The 14,782-nt window shown below is 47.5% G+C and overlaps 1 protein-coding gene and 1 pseudogene across 1 annotated transcript in view; one reads left to right on the plus strand and one right to left on the minus strand.

Annotated features, from left to right (window-relative positions):
- LOC123443622 (sec-independent protein translocase protein TATC, chloroplastic) overlaps positions 1–9,043 on the plus strand; it is a 32,738-nt gene extending 23,695 nt beyond the window's left edge. Inside the window, exons 3-4 of the mRNA XM_045120095.1 lie at positions 7,417–7,707; positions 8,664–9,043. Of these exons, the coding sequence (XP_044976030.1) occupies positions 7,417–7,707; positions 8,664–8,873 (501 nt within the window). The 3' untranslated portion in view covers positions 8,874–9,043. The remainder of the gene's footprint in view (positions 1–7,416; positions 7,708–8,663) is intronic.
- Positions 2,580–7,415, minus strand: LOC123443623 (annotated as a pseudogene).
- Positions 9,044–14,782: the final 5,739 nt, after the last annotated feature.

Consider the following 14,782-nt stretch of genomic DNA (forward strand, 5'->3'; position numbering starts at 1 on the left):
TTATCAGGACCAGGGGCCCTATTAGTAGCCATGTCAAATAGGGCCTCTTTCACTTCTGTCTCCGTGAACTCTCGACAGAGGATCAGGTTATCAGCCTCACTCAACCTCTCTTCCTCCGACCAGGTGTCAGGGTCTAAATGAAACATATTGCTAGGGGCAGGGCCAAAGAGTTCTTTATAGAATTCAGTGGCGTGAGCGATAAGATCGTCATTACCCTCAATCAGTGTATCACCAATTTTGAGAGAATGAATCGTATTTTTTCTCTTCCGTCCATTAGCAATCTTGTGATAATAATCAGTATTCAGATCCCCCTTAAGCAGCCATCTCTCGTGTGATTGCTGTAGCCAGAAAATCTCTTCATTAACCAACAACTCATGTAATTCAAAGTTGATGTCTACTTTCCTGTCATAAAGACAGGCCCGGTCCTGAGATTTCAGGGGCCCGGGGCGAAACTCAAATTCGGGGCCCCTTACATAAACATCATGACAATAAAAATGTCAGATGCTTGAAAGTATCAATGACGTCAATCGTTTTTTTCTAAAGAAGAACCCAAGGCGAAGACTGAAGTGAAGTAGCCGACCGCGGCACCTAGGCGAAGCCCATGATGTTGCTTGCAGCAGGTAGTCGCCGCTTGTAGCGCTAGACTATAAAGTATCACGTTCGCATGGCTAAGACCTAACCAGTTCGCTTGATCTTTTTTATTAATTAGCTCCTTTCCTAATAAAAATGGGTAATTGAAAACTTCGTAATTAGTTGTTGATGTTTGTAACTCCTACAATTTATTCTACTTCTGTAGTTTTATAGGCATAAATTAATCTATCCGATGTTAAAAAAGAGCCATTGACTAACCAAGCACAATAATCAAAATTAGATACAAATAGCAAGCTAACCTTTTTCCTTGCACCATCGACGCTCATGCTTAATCATGCAGGTGCGACCAGCCGGCCGGTCGGCCATACGCAGTGCATGCGTGCAGCTCTGGATCATTACCCCTTCACACCTTTTATCGATCAACTGTTTGCAACTTAATCAGGCGCTCAGCGTTGCGGCGATATTGATTGGCAGGCAATCGCGGAACGTGCGTCAGTGCATATGCTAGAAGGACATGGAGACCAGATCACTGGGGAAAGGAGTTGCGGACTCCATCGGCGACTCGACGCCGGCGCATCACGAGTTCGCTTCTCCACCTGCGACTCGCGATCGCGGCCAGTCGATCAGGGAATATGCGACGGCGCCTACTGTCTAGGGCAACCAACTGCTGCTAGCAGTCTATCTGGGCCCATGGGCTACCTGCCTACGCACCACATTTTGGGGGCCCCTGGATATCGGGGGCCCGGGGCGGCCGCCCCCCCTGCCCCCCCTCAGGGCCGGCCCTGCATAAAGATCAGGTGACAGGGGTCCATCCTCTTCCAGCTCCTCCTGGGGAGCTAACTCAACTCTGAGTTCCTCTTTTCTTTTCTTGTCATGCCCAAATCTATCTGAGCCCCATCCTTTGAAGTAGGTTTTGATCCTCTTCAACTTGATATTCAGGATATCTATGGGGTCAGCAGACCGCACCGATCTGGCCCAGATCTTGCTAACAGCAGGTAGAAAATTTTCCTCTTTGATCCAAGAAAGATCAAATCGGAATTCACGAGGTTTGGGAGTATCTCGCCCCTCCTCACCCGAATAAAGTAACAAGGGGTTACGGTCAGAAATTTCACGAACCAGCTTCCTAACAGATACCAGCGGGAAGACGTCTTCCTGTGTCTCAGACATCAGGATACGATCTAGTTTTTCAAGAGTGGGGTGGGCCTGGTTATTAGTCCAAGTGTATTGACCCCCGCTAATATGGATCTCTCGCAAAGCCAGGGTATTAATGACCGAGTTGAACAGATCCGATGATTTGCGGTTCGCAATTTTTTTGTTTTTCTCACCAGAATGTCTAAGTATATTAAAGTCATCTCCTACAATGTAAGGAACTTGCATATTACTACACATAGCAGCAAGCTCAACAAGAAATTCCTCCTTGAACTCATGAGAAGAACCATATGCCACCAATAAACCCCAGGTGGTCTTCTTATCATTTAGAGTAAGTTGGAGAATGTATTTTCCTTTGATACTTTTTTCGAGAAATCGCAAAAGAATTTGCGTTTCATTGCATTGAACAGGAAGAAGACATCGGGGGTACAACCTCCAGAAAGGAGGGACACACACACACACACACACACGACCGTCCTCACCAAGCGACTACAACTAGGTAAGGAGGTGCCCTCAGCTACAGACACACAACGACATTAGGCCTCGCCCAGCCGCCATTGCTAGACACCTCCAGGGACAATTGCAGCTCCAGGACTGCCCAGGCCAACGTACCTCACACCCATGTGCCTAGGGATCGGCGGGTGAAAGGCAGGGCCTGATAGGAACTGGTGTAGCAATCGTTGGGGGAGAGCCGGCGCTGGCAAATAACCTGCTCCCTGTTCAGCCGTCTACGCCAACGGTGCATCACCAGCCACCATCTGCCGCATCAAGTACTCCGCTTGCAGCCAAAGCAGCGCCCTCAAGAGGGTAACGGCGTTGAGACGCCGCCGCTGCCCGGTTCAGGAGGTCGGACCTAGGATTTCTCCCGGTGCTCGAGGAGGTCCGGTCAAGGGCCATGCCAACGTTTCCAAGGAGGTGACGGCACCCTCGGGTGTCGCCGTTGACAGCGCAGGCCGTCGCTGCGCGGGGATTTCGCCCCGACCCATGAGCAAGGACCTCAGATGCAGATGCAGACCGGACATGGCGAAGAACGTCGAAGAAGACAGAAGCACATAGAGAGGGAAGCCTAGGAACGTCGGTAGTCGCAGGATTGGGCACCGGCCAGCACAGCGCCAGCAGGCCGGCCACCGCCGGGAGCGCGTCTAGCAGGCGACAACGATCACCTGCACCGCGCCGCCGCCGCGCCGGCCCGCAGCCTCCGCCGCCGGGATTCGCCGTGGCATAGCATCGCAACAACCGTCAGGGTCGCCGCGCGCGTGCACAACCCAGCGGCAACCACCGGCGGCGGCTGGGAGGGGTGGGAGGAGGGAGAAGGGTGGGTGGGGACAGAGTGGTTGACACGGGCCAAGGCGGGCCCGCGCGGCCCAGATCTGGGCGCCCCCAGCTCTGCCGCTCGCTGCAGGCAGCGCCTCCGCGCACACGCAGCGCGCCATCTCGACCTCCCCTGCACGAGCTTTCCGACGCGCCACCACATGCTCTCACCGCTCCAGCGCGCGAGCACGCGAACAGGGGCCCCGTCGCCGCCGTCCACCGACGAGGGCTTCGCCCACCAGCATCCTCCGGCGGCGGCGAGGGGAGGGAGGGGAAGGAGGGGGCTTGGGTGGCGGCTAGGGTTTCGCCGCCCGTGTCGCCCCTGGGAGCGACGCGGGGGCCGAGCTCCGTTCTTTCCTTTGATACTTGAAACAACGTCAAGGACGTCACGTCTAGCCCCACATAAGATGCCTCCGGATTTCCCCACAGAAGGGATCCAATCCCAGTTAAACAAATAAAAAGGGAGAAAAATATATTTTCATGGTCTCTTGGAGACCCAGAAAGTCGAGGGAATGATCATGAACAAGGTCGACGAGGCAGATGGCCATTCCTTTCTTGCCTACCCCCCGACAGTTCCAAATGAGACCTCTCATTTGGAACGCTTCTTATGGAATTGCGACCGAATAACTCTACCAGGGGGCACGGTAGAGTTACAAACTTCCTCGACAAGGTCCCCTTCCTTTTTTTGATTTCTAGTCACAGGCCTAGAAATCTTGACAGCCGGTTTTCGCTGATTTTTCTTTTTAGACTTGACAGAGGAAATATTCTCAAACACCGCCTCATCCTGATCTAGCCAGTCTAAACTGACAGGGGTGTTGCGTCCCAGGCCATCATTGACACTAATATTCTGTTCCTGATTATCATTATCCAGCTTTTTTTTAACTTCCAGTTCCTCTCTAACACCTCCAACTCTCTGAGCACATTAATACTGGTAAAACTATTATCAGGAATGATAACCCCCATATTAGACGCTCTACATATTAATTCAGCACCAGAAAGGACATCAAAGGAGTTGTAGTGTTTTTTTTTGTTACCTTCCAAATCCTTCTTCCTGGCCAGTCTCCTAGCTTTTTCCTCCATCTTCTCCTGCATCCCATTAGCATTACACTTACTGAATCTAAGTTCAGCCTCAGCTGCAACGGGAGGTGTGGGGATAACCTCCTCAATGCTATCAGGGTCAGGTAAGAGTACCACATATTCCTTCGAAACCTTTAGTTTTGGATCGACATCTCCCTCCACCTCCGAAACCTGAGAAGAATTAGTTACCACCTCTGCATAGGACAAGTTTTTTCAAACAGCAGAAGAAAAAGTCTCCTGCACTTCCTGCGAGCCAACATCCTGTCCCAGGGATTTATTCGCTGGTTCCTTACTGGCAGAAACAATCCATTTAGAGGTATCACGAGTTTTTTCCTCATGTTCACGCTTGATCGACTCGATCAGCAGTGAAGTGTCCTCATCACTGTCACAAGATTCTGATGAAACATTTTCAGCTGGAGGCAAACGACAGGTTTTGCCCCCATGAAAAGAAGGATCATGTTTACCAACCCCAGAGGATGCGGAGTTGCTGTCCTCCTTATCTTGATTCTCCCGCTTTCGTTTAGGAGTCAGGTTGTTTTTGGGAATGCCCCCATGTGCGACAGGCACAGTGGTATCTTCCACAGCAACATTCCTGATAAGAACTTCCTCCACTTCATAGGTGAATTTATAGAAACGACCCCCCAAGACCCCTTCAGCTGAGGCCGGCACAGTGGTATCCACATCTGCCTCTAGCATGCCTACCTCTGCCAGTTCCCCCTGTTTTATCCCCTGCCTCTGCCACGACTTGGACATTCCTTCTTCCAGTGACCTACCTCCTACCCACAGATATGACATTTGTTGTGATCTCTGCATTCCATGTGCTCAGTGACTGCAAATGTCGAAGTCAGCACAGCTTTCACATCTGCATGCTCAAGCGAAAGGCGCACCTCCTCTTGAGTCATTGCTGCAATAGCCTCAGCAATGTTAGGCAGACTAGGTTGGTGCAACAGGGAAGCCTTCCTGCCATCAAAGCAACCTTTAAGGCCAGCCAAAAGTTTCAGCACACGCCTGCGTGCCATCCACTTGAGCCCTTGACTTGATTGAGGCTGCATCATAGAGTTCCAGAGGATCACAGTTATCCTGGTCTGCCCACAGAGCCTGCAGTTCTGCCACGTATGCCATCACGGACATGTCATCCTCTTGGCGCAACAACCTAATCTTGTACTCAATCTGAGCATTGAGCATGACATTGCCCTTGCCAGAGTACCGGGTGGACAGAATCTTCTATATCTCAGTAGGTGTGTAGAGCCCCTCCACAAAGCGTCCCATGAAGTGCATGATGGAGTTCAACAACCACACCATAAGAACAGAGTTGATGACCTTCCACCTCTTTCCCTCTGCACTACTCTTGTCTTCTGGTTCTGCAACGGTGCCCAACAAATATCCATCAAGCTCCTTCTTCTCAACAACCCACAAAGCCCTCCTGGAGCAGCTCAAATAATTTGTGCCCCCCTCGAGCTTCATGTCCAGGGGTGACATTTCGAGCTTCCGAGACACTTCCTGTCGAGGAACGATGGCCCCCGAGTTGGAGTTGGACTCTGCAAGGATCTTAGCAAGCTTCTCAAAAGCCTCGGCAAGAGCTTTTGGTTCACCCATCTTTGGTCGGAGTAGCAGCCGCAACTCCCAGCAGCAGTAGAGACTCTTCCTCAAACAACAGTCACAGCCAAGCACCAGCACACAGCAATCTCAGCAGCAAACACAGCAGAACAACCCCACAGCTCGTATCTCCCCTGACTAGCAGCTGCACAACGCCAGCAGTTCCTTCTTTCTCCCCCTCAGCTCACAACCGCAAGCACTAGCAGCAGCAGTGCGAAATCATTTAATCCATAAGTTTTTGTTTTTTCGATCGGAATTTGGGTCAGTCCTCAGCTAGCCTTCTTCCTCCAGCAGCAGCAGCAGAAACAGCAGCCCAGTCAAACCTAGCAGCAGCAGCTGTTCAGCCCAGACCAACAGCAAAAAACCGCTGCAGCTCTAAACCCCATCAGCTTCAGCAAATTTAGCAGCAGCAGCAGCACGCCCAGCAGCCGTCGCCCCTCCGCCGTCTGCAGCAGCGCCGTCGTGCCTTCGTCGCGCGTGCTCGCAGCACGCGCACAGCCAGCAGCCGCCGCCCCTCCGCTCGCAGCACGTGTCTGCAGCAAACAACCGCTGCAGTTCTAAACCCCAGCAGCTCCAGCAAATTTAGCAGCAGCAGCAGCACGCCCAGCAGCCGCCGCCCCTCCGCCGTCTGCAGCAGCGCCGTCGTGCCTTGCGTCGCGCGTGCTCGCAGCACGCGCACAGCCGCCTTACCTCGAGAGATAGCAGCGCCGCCGCAGTTGACGAGCTGCGCCTCCTGCGCAGCCACGCCGCGCCTCCCAGATCCGCAGCCGCCTCGCCGGATGCCACCCAGATCCACCGCCACCTCCTCAGGCCCCGCCGTCGCTGGCCTCTGATACCATGTTGAGTCGCTGGCTCACCCTGTTTGTAGCGTTATCGTGTGTGTGTGTGGCAGCTCAACTGGGAACGGGAGGGCTGGATGCCTCCTTCTAGGTCAGTCCCTCTACATGGGCTTGGGCCCTAAGGGATAACAGGATGGGCTTGGGCCCATACCGGTTCAACACATAGATTATATGAAAATCTTCACTTGCATGGTTGGGAAGCTAAAGTTCTATGGGCACATTTTCACGTACTCTACAAGCAGAATGTGAAGATGTAAGAAACCATATTGTCCTATGTGCCTGCACAAAAGCACTTGATAAATATCTCAGATTGACAGAGCTATTTGCACAGAAGTTTCTTGATGCTGATTGTGGTAGGCACTAGTAGCAAGGTTGGTGAGAAGGAAAGGGACGCAAATTTTAAAAATGTGTTTCACATCTGTAGAATACACTGGTATATTTTTTTCAAAACAATTTATACTTGCTATGGTTTAGTGATTGATACTACACTTTCACAAATTTAATTCTAGAAACTACTGCATGATTTTGCTAGCTAGTGATGCAAACTTACATAAAAACATGTGAGTAACTCAAATGTAAGTACATAGGGTTGTACATGTGACTGCAGCATTGGAAATAAATGTGCACTCTGCTATCCTTGAAAAAGGTGGCCAACTATGCAAGGCACAAACTACTACACATGCCAGTCTATAAACTGCTCCGAAGACCGCTGGATTTCATATTGGTTATTAGTCTATATGAAAAACATAATATGTATGTTACTCCTTGTGTATCAGTTTTTAATCAGCATGCACCCTTCTTCCATGGTTATATGTCAAAGCTTAAGTAATGCTTTCTATTTTTTATTCTTCAGGTTTCTGGTTATTGTGGCCTCCTAATCGGAAGTCCTGTAATTTTGTATGAGATCATAGCATTTGTTCTCCCTGGTTTAACCAAGGATGAGCGGAAATTCCTAGGGCCCATTGTTTTGGGTTCTTCAGTTCTGTTCTACCTTGGCATTTTATTCTCCTACACTATTCTTGCTCCAGCGGCATTGAACTTTTTCGTGAATTATGCCGAGGGAGCGGTGGAATCGATATGGTCAATAGACCAGTACTTTGAGTTCGTACTTGTGCTTCTGTTCAGCACAGGGTTATCTTTTCAGGTAAACATGGCCTCTATGCTTAGACCATGATGTCAAGTTGGGTGTTGGAAAGTGTTCCTTTGCTTACAATTGTACCAAAATTAAACATTAGATCATGTAACGTTCTGTCAAGTTTATGTACACGGATGGTCATGTGATAGACCATTGCTGAGAATCCACTTCATTGTAGGGTTGCTAGGTTATTGCAAGGTCTTTAAAATGGTAGGTTTCATTTATGAAGACACTGGATTTCGTAACCACAAGTAGGTTGTGTTGGATTAAGTCTGTATGTACCCCGCAAAAGAGAAGAAGAAAGGATTAAGTCTGTATGTATAGACAAAGTTGTACTCCCTGTTTAGATCACTACTTTAGTTATCTAAACACTCTTATATTAGTTTACAGAGGGAGTACCTGTCAAGAAAGTTCACCAGATCTAGTTTGTCATTTGTGTTTTGGACCTTCTTGTCATGTGTACTGAAAAAGTAGCGTGCCATATCATTGCTAATAGCACACTATAGCATATTAAGAATTGCCCCGCTAAATAAATCAGTGTACAACGTCTCGTTAATAGCACACTATAGCGCGATATAGCACTTTAATAGCGTATTCTGACGCCGACGCTATTTTGTTGTAGCGCGCTATTTTTTCCATTGGTCATGAGTGATCATGTGGACCATTTCATGAAAAACTAGAAGTAAATAGTTACTCCCTCCATTTCAAAATACTTGTCGTGGTTTTTTCAAATGATTAACACTGCTAATCATGTATGCTCCAGTCAGTAGCTGAATCTTGATAATGGAATTGGCACTCATGTATGTCTGAGTAAATCGTTATTTGATCATCAAAATTAGCTGATGGTTTGCCTTTCCTTCCTTTGATAAGCAAATAGTACTATCATAGATCTGCACTGCAAATATTATTTTACTATCTGAATACATAGGAGAAGCATAATGAATTTCCTTGCTACTCTTTTCCAGGTGCCTGTGATCCAGCTGTTGCTGGGGCAAGTTGGAATTGTTTCCAGTGAACAAATGCTCTCAATCTGGAGGTATGTTGTTGTTGGCGCGGTGGTTGCTGCGGCTGTGCTTACGCCCTCGACTGATCCCTTGACTCAGATGCTCTTGGCGGGTCCACTGCTTGGTCTGTACTTGGGTGGTGCGTGGATGGTCAGGCTAACTGGGCGCTAACTGCAACAAGCATTGTAGGGATTGGGTATTCTGTGTTAGTGTACTACTAGAAACCATAGCCGAGCCGTGGTGATTGGTCCGAGTGGTCACCGTCCCCCACTGTAACAGTCTTGTGTAAAATTAACTCGGCTCCTTCTCATCTACGAATACATTATGATCATTGCTACGAATCAGTTGGATGATTTCTTTCGGCTAGACAGCCATCCGATCTGCTAGTGGCCGCTGGGTTACAGCAACACGCCACGGCAGCAGTAGCGGTCTACTAGTGGCCATTGATGTGGCAGCAGTTGACGCGCTAGTGCTTCAACGCAGCGCATTTGCACCAAGACAAAAGCTCCGCTACAGTTTTTTGGTGTAACTACAGCTTTTTGGTGCAACGTTGTCTGGCTAAGCACCGATTCAGCACCGATGACCAACTTAGCATCAATGATGCCCGGCGAAGCTCCATTGTATCACCAGTGGAGCTCCAAAGTGGCATCGTCGTGTTCGGCGAAGCTCCATTGCAGCATCGGTGGAGCTGCAAAGCAGCATTGACGCATCTGGTGAAGCTTCATTGCAGCTTTTATGGTGCATAGTCATTGTCCGGTGAAGCTTCAGCACATCATTGATGATGTTTGTTGAAGCTTTATTTTAGCATCGGCGGAGCTCCAACAAAACACCAACGCGTTCGGCGAAGCTTCATTGTAGATCTGGTGGAGCTCCAACGATGCATCTGACGAAGCTTAGTTGTAGCTTCGACTAGTCTTCATTGCAGAGCTGCCTATGCTTTCAGGGGCTTGGTGTTGCTTCCAACAGCTTCAAGGCAGCATCGTCGGAGTTGCAACGCCCATGTCGGCCACTCTCCGCTGTCGGAGTTGCAACGCCCATGTCGGCCACTCTCCGCTGTCACTGTTTGTCAAACCTTATGTTTGTATCATTTTTTTACATGATGTTTTATAAAAAATGGAGCCAGTATATTGTGATGGTTGATTTTGTTGCTACTTGCTTGTGTGAGTGATTGGGTTTTGAATTACTATTGTTATTCTCCTTGACCCCAAACCTTTGCCCAATGATCAGGCCATCACTACAAGAATCGGGTTCTTGTAGATGGCAACACTTTTGTCGCTGGTAGCGTCGGCAATGCGACTGTTTGCCATCTGTCAAAACAAAACAGACGACAAAGAAACTTTGCCATCAACTGGCAGATGGCAAAGGACGCCGACGCAACGTATGGCTGTTAGCCTCAGCTGAGGGCAAAGTTTGCCATCCGCCTGTCCCAAGCCCTTACCATCTGCCTGTCCCAAGCCCTTTGCTATCAGCCTAGACCAAACCTTTGTCATCTGTCAGCAGACGACAAAGTGACCAAATGGGTCAGACCTTGTAGTCTGAGGTTGCATAGGCTGCTACCACGTCTCCTCTTTGCCGTTTGTTGGCAGATGGCAAAGGGCTTTGCCATCTACTCGCAGATAGCGAAGAGGTTGTGTTGCCTTTTTTTGTCTGTTTTTTTTATTTCCCTATATTTTAACAGCACGAATATGTATGTATGTATAGTTTCACACATCTTTAGCATATACTCCCTCTGTACCGATTTATTTGTCGTTGGGGGATTCCACTACAAAATTCGCATCGAAGGATTATTTTAGTTGTTTCCTAAACTACCCTCCCACCTCTCTTTCACTCACTCGTGCACGCTCAGCCGCACAGCCGCCCTCGTCGTCGGCGCCTCTCCCTCGCCCTCGTCGCCGGCGCCTCTCCCTCGCCCTCGTCGCTGGCGCCTCTCCCTCGCCCTCGTCGCCTCCTTCCTGTCACCCCCATCGTCGTCGCCCGCATGGACTCCTCTCCGTCAGCCCCCGTCGCTGTCGCACCTGTCAAGACTGCATTTTTACTTTTCGGAGGTGGATCCGAAGCACGGCGACTCAATCTGCAACGCCAGCAATTGCGGTACGCCACTCCCCCTGCTCGATCTTGGGCCGACGAAGAGGGGACGGGGCCGTGGCCACGCGGTGGGTGCTCCCGCTCTGCGCTGGCTGGATCCGAAGCACGACGGCTCAATCTGCTTGGCCGCGCCGAGGAGTAGCTGCTGCACCTGGTCCAGCGCGTCGTCCCGCTCCTTGGCCACCTGGTGCACGAGGTGGGTGAGCCTCGCGAGGTCACCGAGGACACGCAGAGGCGCGAGAAAGAGCCTGGCGGAGGTTCTTGCTGATGGATGACAGGGGCCTGCTGCTAGCGACACGGGCCTGACGAGCAGCTAAAGGAGGTGGGGGCGGAGGGAGGAGCCTGGCGAACGCTGGCGGAGGTGGGGGCAGAGGAAGTGGAGGCGAGCGCTGGCGGAGGTGGGGGCGGAGGAAGAGGATGCAAGCGCTGGCGGAGGTGGGGGCGAAGGAAGAGGACGCGAGCGCCGACGGAGGTGGGGGCGGAGGAAGAGGACGCGAGAGTTGGCGAGGAGGATCCTTCTAGCGACGACAATTTGTTTTCTAATTAGGGGTAGTTTTGTACTTTTGCTCGTTTTCACCTGGTCGGAGGCAATGTCCCAACGACAAATAATACGGAACAGAGGGAGTATATTTCACATCACATATATTTCTAACATCATAATGAAATATTTAACAATCTAGAGAACACATAGGCTAGCACAATACATAGTTTCGCATAGTTCATCCATATATACATATATAAGTTTTACATTGTTCATCAATACAAATGAAAAAACCGAACACTGGGAGTCCATCAATGCCAGCTTCCATGAAGTAAATCAAATCTGCAAAAATGAAAGTAATTAAGAAAGTTAGAAGAAGAAGAAGAAGAAGACTAAAAGAATAAGTAAAAGAAGAAGAAGAAGTAAAAGAAGAAAAACAACAACAACAACAACAAGAAGAAGAAGACTAGAAGAGGAAGAAGACTAGAATAATAATAATAATAATAATAATAATAATAATAATAATAATAATAATAATGAGTAGAAGATGGAGAAAAAGGAAGAATAAGAATATATTTCCTTCTTCTTCTCTCTTCTATCTTTTTATCCTTTTCCTTCTCATTCTTCTTCTTTTATTCTTCCTTTTTATCCTCTTCCTTGTTTTTCCTTTTCTTATTCCTTATTTTTCATTTTAGAGCTAACTTAGGTAATTATGTCTTTTTTAGCTAATTAAGCTTATTATGTCATTTTAGAGGAAAATAGGTTTATTAGGATGTAAGTATTATGTCATTTTGAGCTAACTAAGTTTATTATGCTTATAAATGCAAATAAACATGTTTGGATGTAAGTATTACTAACTGGTTAGTTCTTTGTAATCCCTCGTATCCTTTTTGGATTGCATATAACTTTCTTCAGTTTTTCCTTCGTGTAACGTCCAAGATGCGACTCTTTCCTTATTTGGGGGCGATGCCTCAAAAGGGGAAAGGGACGCATCTAAGCGTTTCGCAAGAACGGTAAACATTGAAATACATACAAGAGGGATGAGTAATAAGATTTGGCTTACACTCGTCACAAATTTAAGTACAAGATTCACACAACATTTATTCAAATCATTTAGAAGGCACGGTCCGACTACAGACAAGATAAGTGACAAAAGCAATGTTCCCGCCTCACTAGGCCCACGATCACGTCCAAGGGCCTCTAGTCGTCGAGGTATGTCACGTACATACGGCCACTGTCCTCGTCAAACGCCCACTTCAACTGGGTATCCTCGAAGGCATCTACATCTGCGGTACTTGTACTTGTGGGTGGTGGTAGTAATCTATGAGCCACAAGGACTCAACAATCCCATGACCTTGGTATCGAATCTAGCTAAGTTGTTGGGTAAGAATGGGGTATATGTTTGAGTTTGCAGCAACCTAAGCATTTATGGTGGCTAACTTATGTTGAACAAGAATTAAAGATAGAGTGGTCTACGCATGACGTTCTTGAACTATGAATAATCACTAGGTGATCCTGAACACCTACTTACGTCATTCATAACCCATCGTGTTCGCGATCAGAGAAGGAAATCTGAAGGAAACAATCACGGTTACGCACAAGTTGACAATTTTAATTAAGTTACTTCAAGTTATCTAGAACTGGATGTTAAACAAAGTTTCCATGTTTGCCACATAACGGCGGACACGACTTTCCGAAAGATTTAACCTTGCAGGGGTGTTCCAACTAATCCATCACAAATTACCACAGGGTGCATAGAAATCCTCGATCACGAAACTCACGATCTCGTTAGACTCCTTAGTGGAAATCTCAACTCTGAGAAAAACCCAAAGTCTCACCGGAATCCTGATGCACAAGATATATCCTTAAGGTAAGACAAGTCTAGCAAGACTACCTGACGTGGTGACGACCCCGATAAGAGCCGCGTATCTCAGTCTCAGGACACGCCGGATAAACACAACGTACGGTGACGTGATAGACATCTCCCGGGTTGCCCTAGGTTGGCCCCGCAAACGGCTCTAGGTTGGACCAACACTCATGAGGAGCACTGGCCTGGGGTTGGTTAAGTTTCCTTAGGGTAGCTATTCCCTATGCTTTTTATATTTAAGTTGTTAGCAAATTAAAACCAAAGTTGGGTCGACAAGCCTTAACACTAAACAATTTATCAAGGGAGTCCCCACAACAACCTAACGTGTTAGGAGCGCTCAGTTGTGCAATAAAACACCGGTAGCCGAAACTAAGGCGGCAAAAGCGGAACAAATCACCTAGCAAAAGGCTAGGCCTTTTGCCTTTTACCAAGTATATATGTGCTTTAATTAAATAGAATTTAAATAAGATGATAATAAAATTGCCCATGTTACCACATGGACCAACTTGCACCTGCAACTAGCAATTCTATCAAGTGGTTGAGCAAGCACTAACTTAGCCAAACAATATTTGCTAGGAGGTGAAGGGTTAGAGGTTTCATGGCAATGTTTGGAGGCTTATTTATCAGGTCGTAGGCAGCGATAAGTAATGATGGAAACAATTCAAGTAGGCATAACAAAGCTAGAAACGGTGCGAGCGTCACGATCATCTTGCCTATGAGATCTTTAGACTGGAACTGCTCTTGATCTTCCTGAACGTACTCAACGGAATCCTCGAACTCGTTCTCAGCACCCGTTGCTACCCAAAATAAATAAGCAACCAATAAAAACCAGCAAGTGATGATGCTACAAGAAATATGATGCATGTGTGGCATGAAAGGAAGCATGACATTGCTATACTAGTCATCTTTCATGCATTTTTTGAGTTATTAACATTCTGGACAGAACCTCAAGTTAACTTATTTATACATGCATTATCATGTCAGGAATGGATGCAACACGAGAAAATGGTGCAACAACATATAAAGAACACCGCGAACCGAGTTACGGAACTCTCGGAGACTACAAAACAAGATACGGAAGCCTACGAAGACAAAACAACAACATATGAGATGCTATGGGCATTCACTTGGAATTCCAAGGCTACCACTATACCAAGCACAAAATTCTAGGTGGAATAGAGCTAAAGATCATGCAATTCCATCAAGCACAACTCACACGAAGACTAAAACAAAATAGCACACAATCTATCTACTAACAGCATCTTACGACTTACTCACAAGAATTAAGGTAACTACAGCCATCCAACTATTTCAACCAAGGCATGAAATCAAATCTATCAACTAGTACTACAACAACCGACAAATAGATAATGCACTAGGTACAAGAATCAATGGCTACCAAGCCCTAAACATAGGAAAAATCATAACAGTTCACGACTTAGTGAAAATCACAGATTTCCAGTGGCAGTTTATAACCTGAAGCATTTTGATAGTAACAAAATAGCAAGTTACAGCAAGCTTCAAGGCATGAAATTTAACAGGGTGATAGAGGATCCTAAATTCTACAATTCACTAGTTCATAGCTTGAACTAAAACCCCACAGAAAACTTACTAGCATCAAAGTAACAAGGCAAGAAAATAATAACA

Source organism: Hordeum vulgare, chromosome 3H (assembly GCF_904849725.1).
Source record: "Hordeum vulgare subsp. vulgare chromosome 3H, MorexV3_pseudomolecules_assembly, whole genome shotgun sequence".
NCBI classification, from domain to species: domain Eukaryota; kingdom Viridiplantae; phylum Streptophyta; class Magnoliopsida; order Poales; family Poaceae; genus Hordeum; species Hordeum vulgare.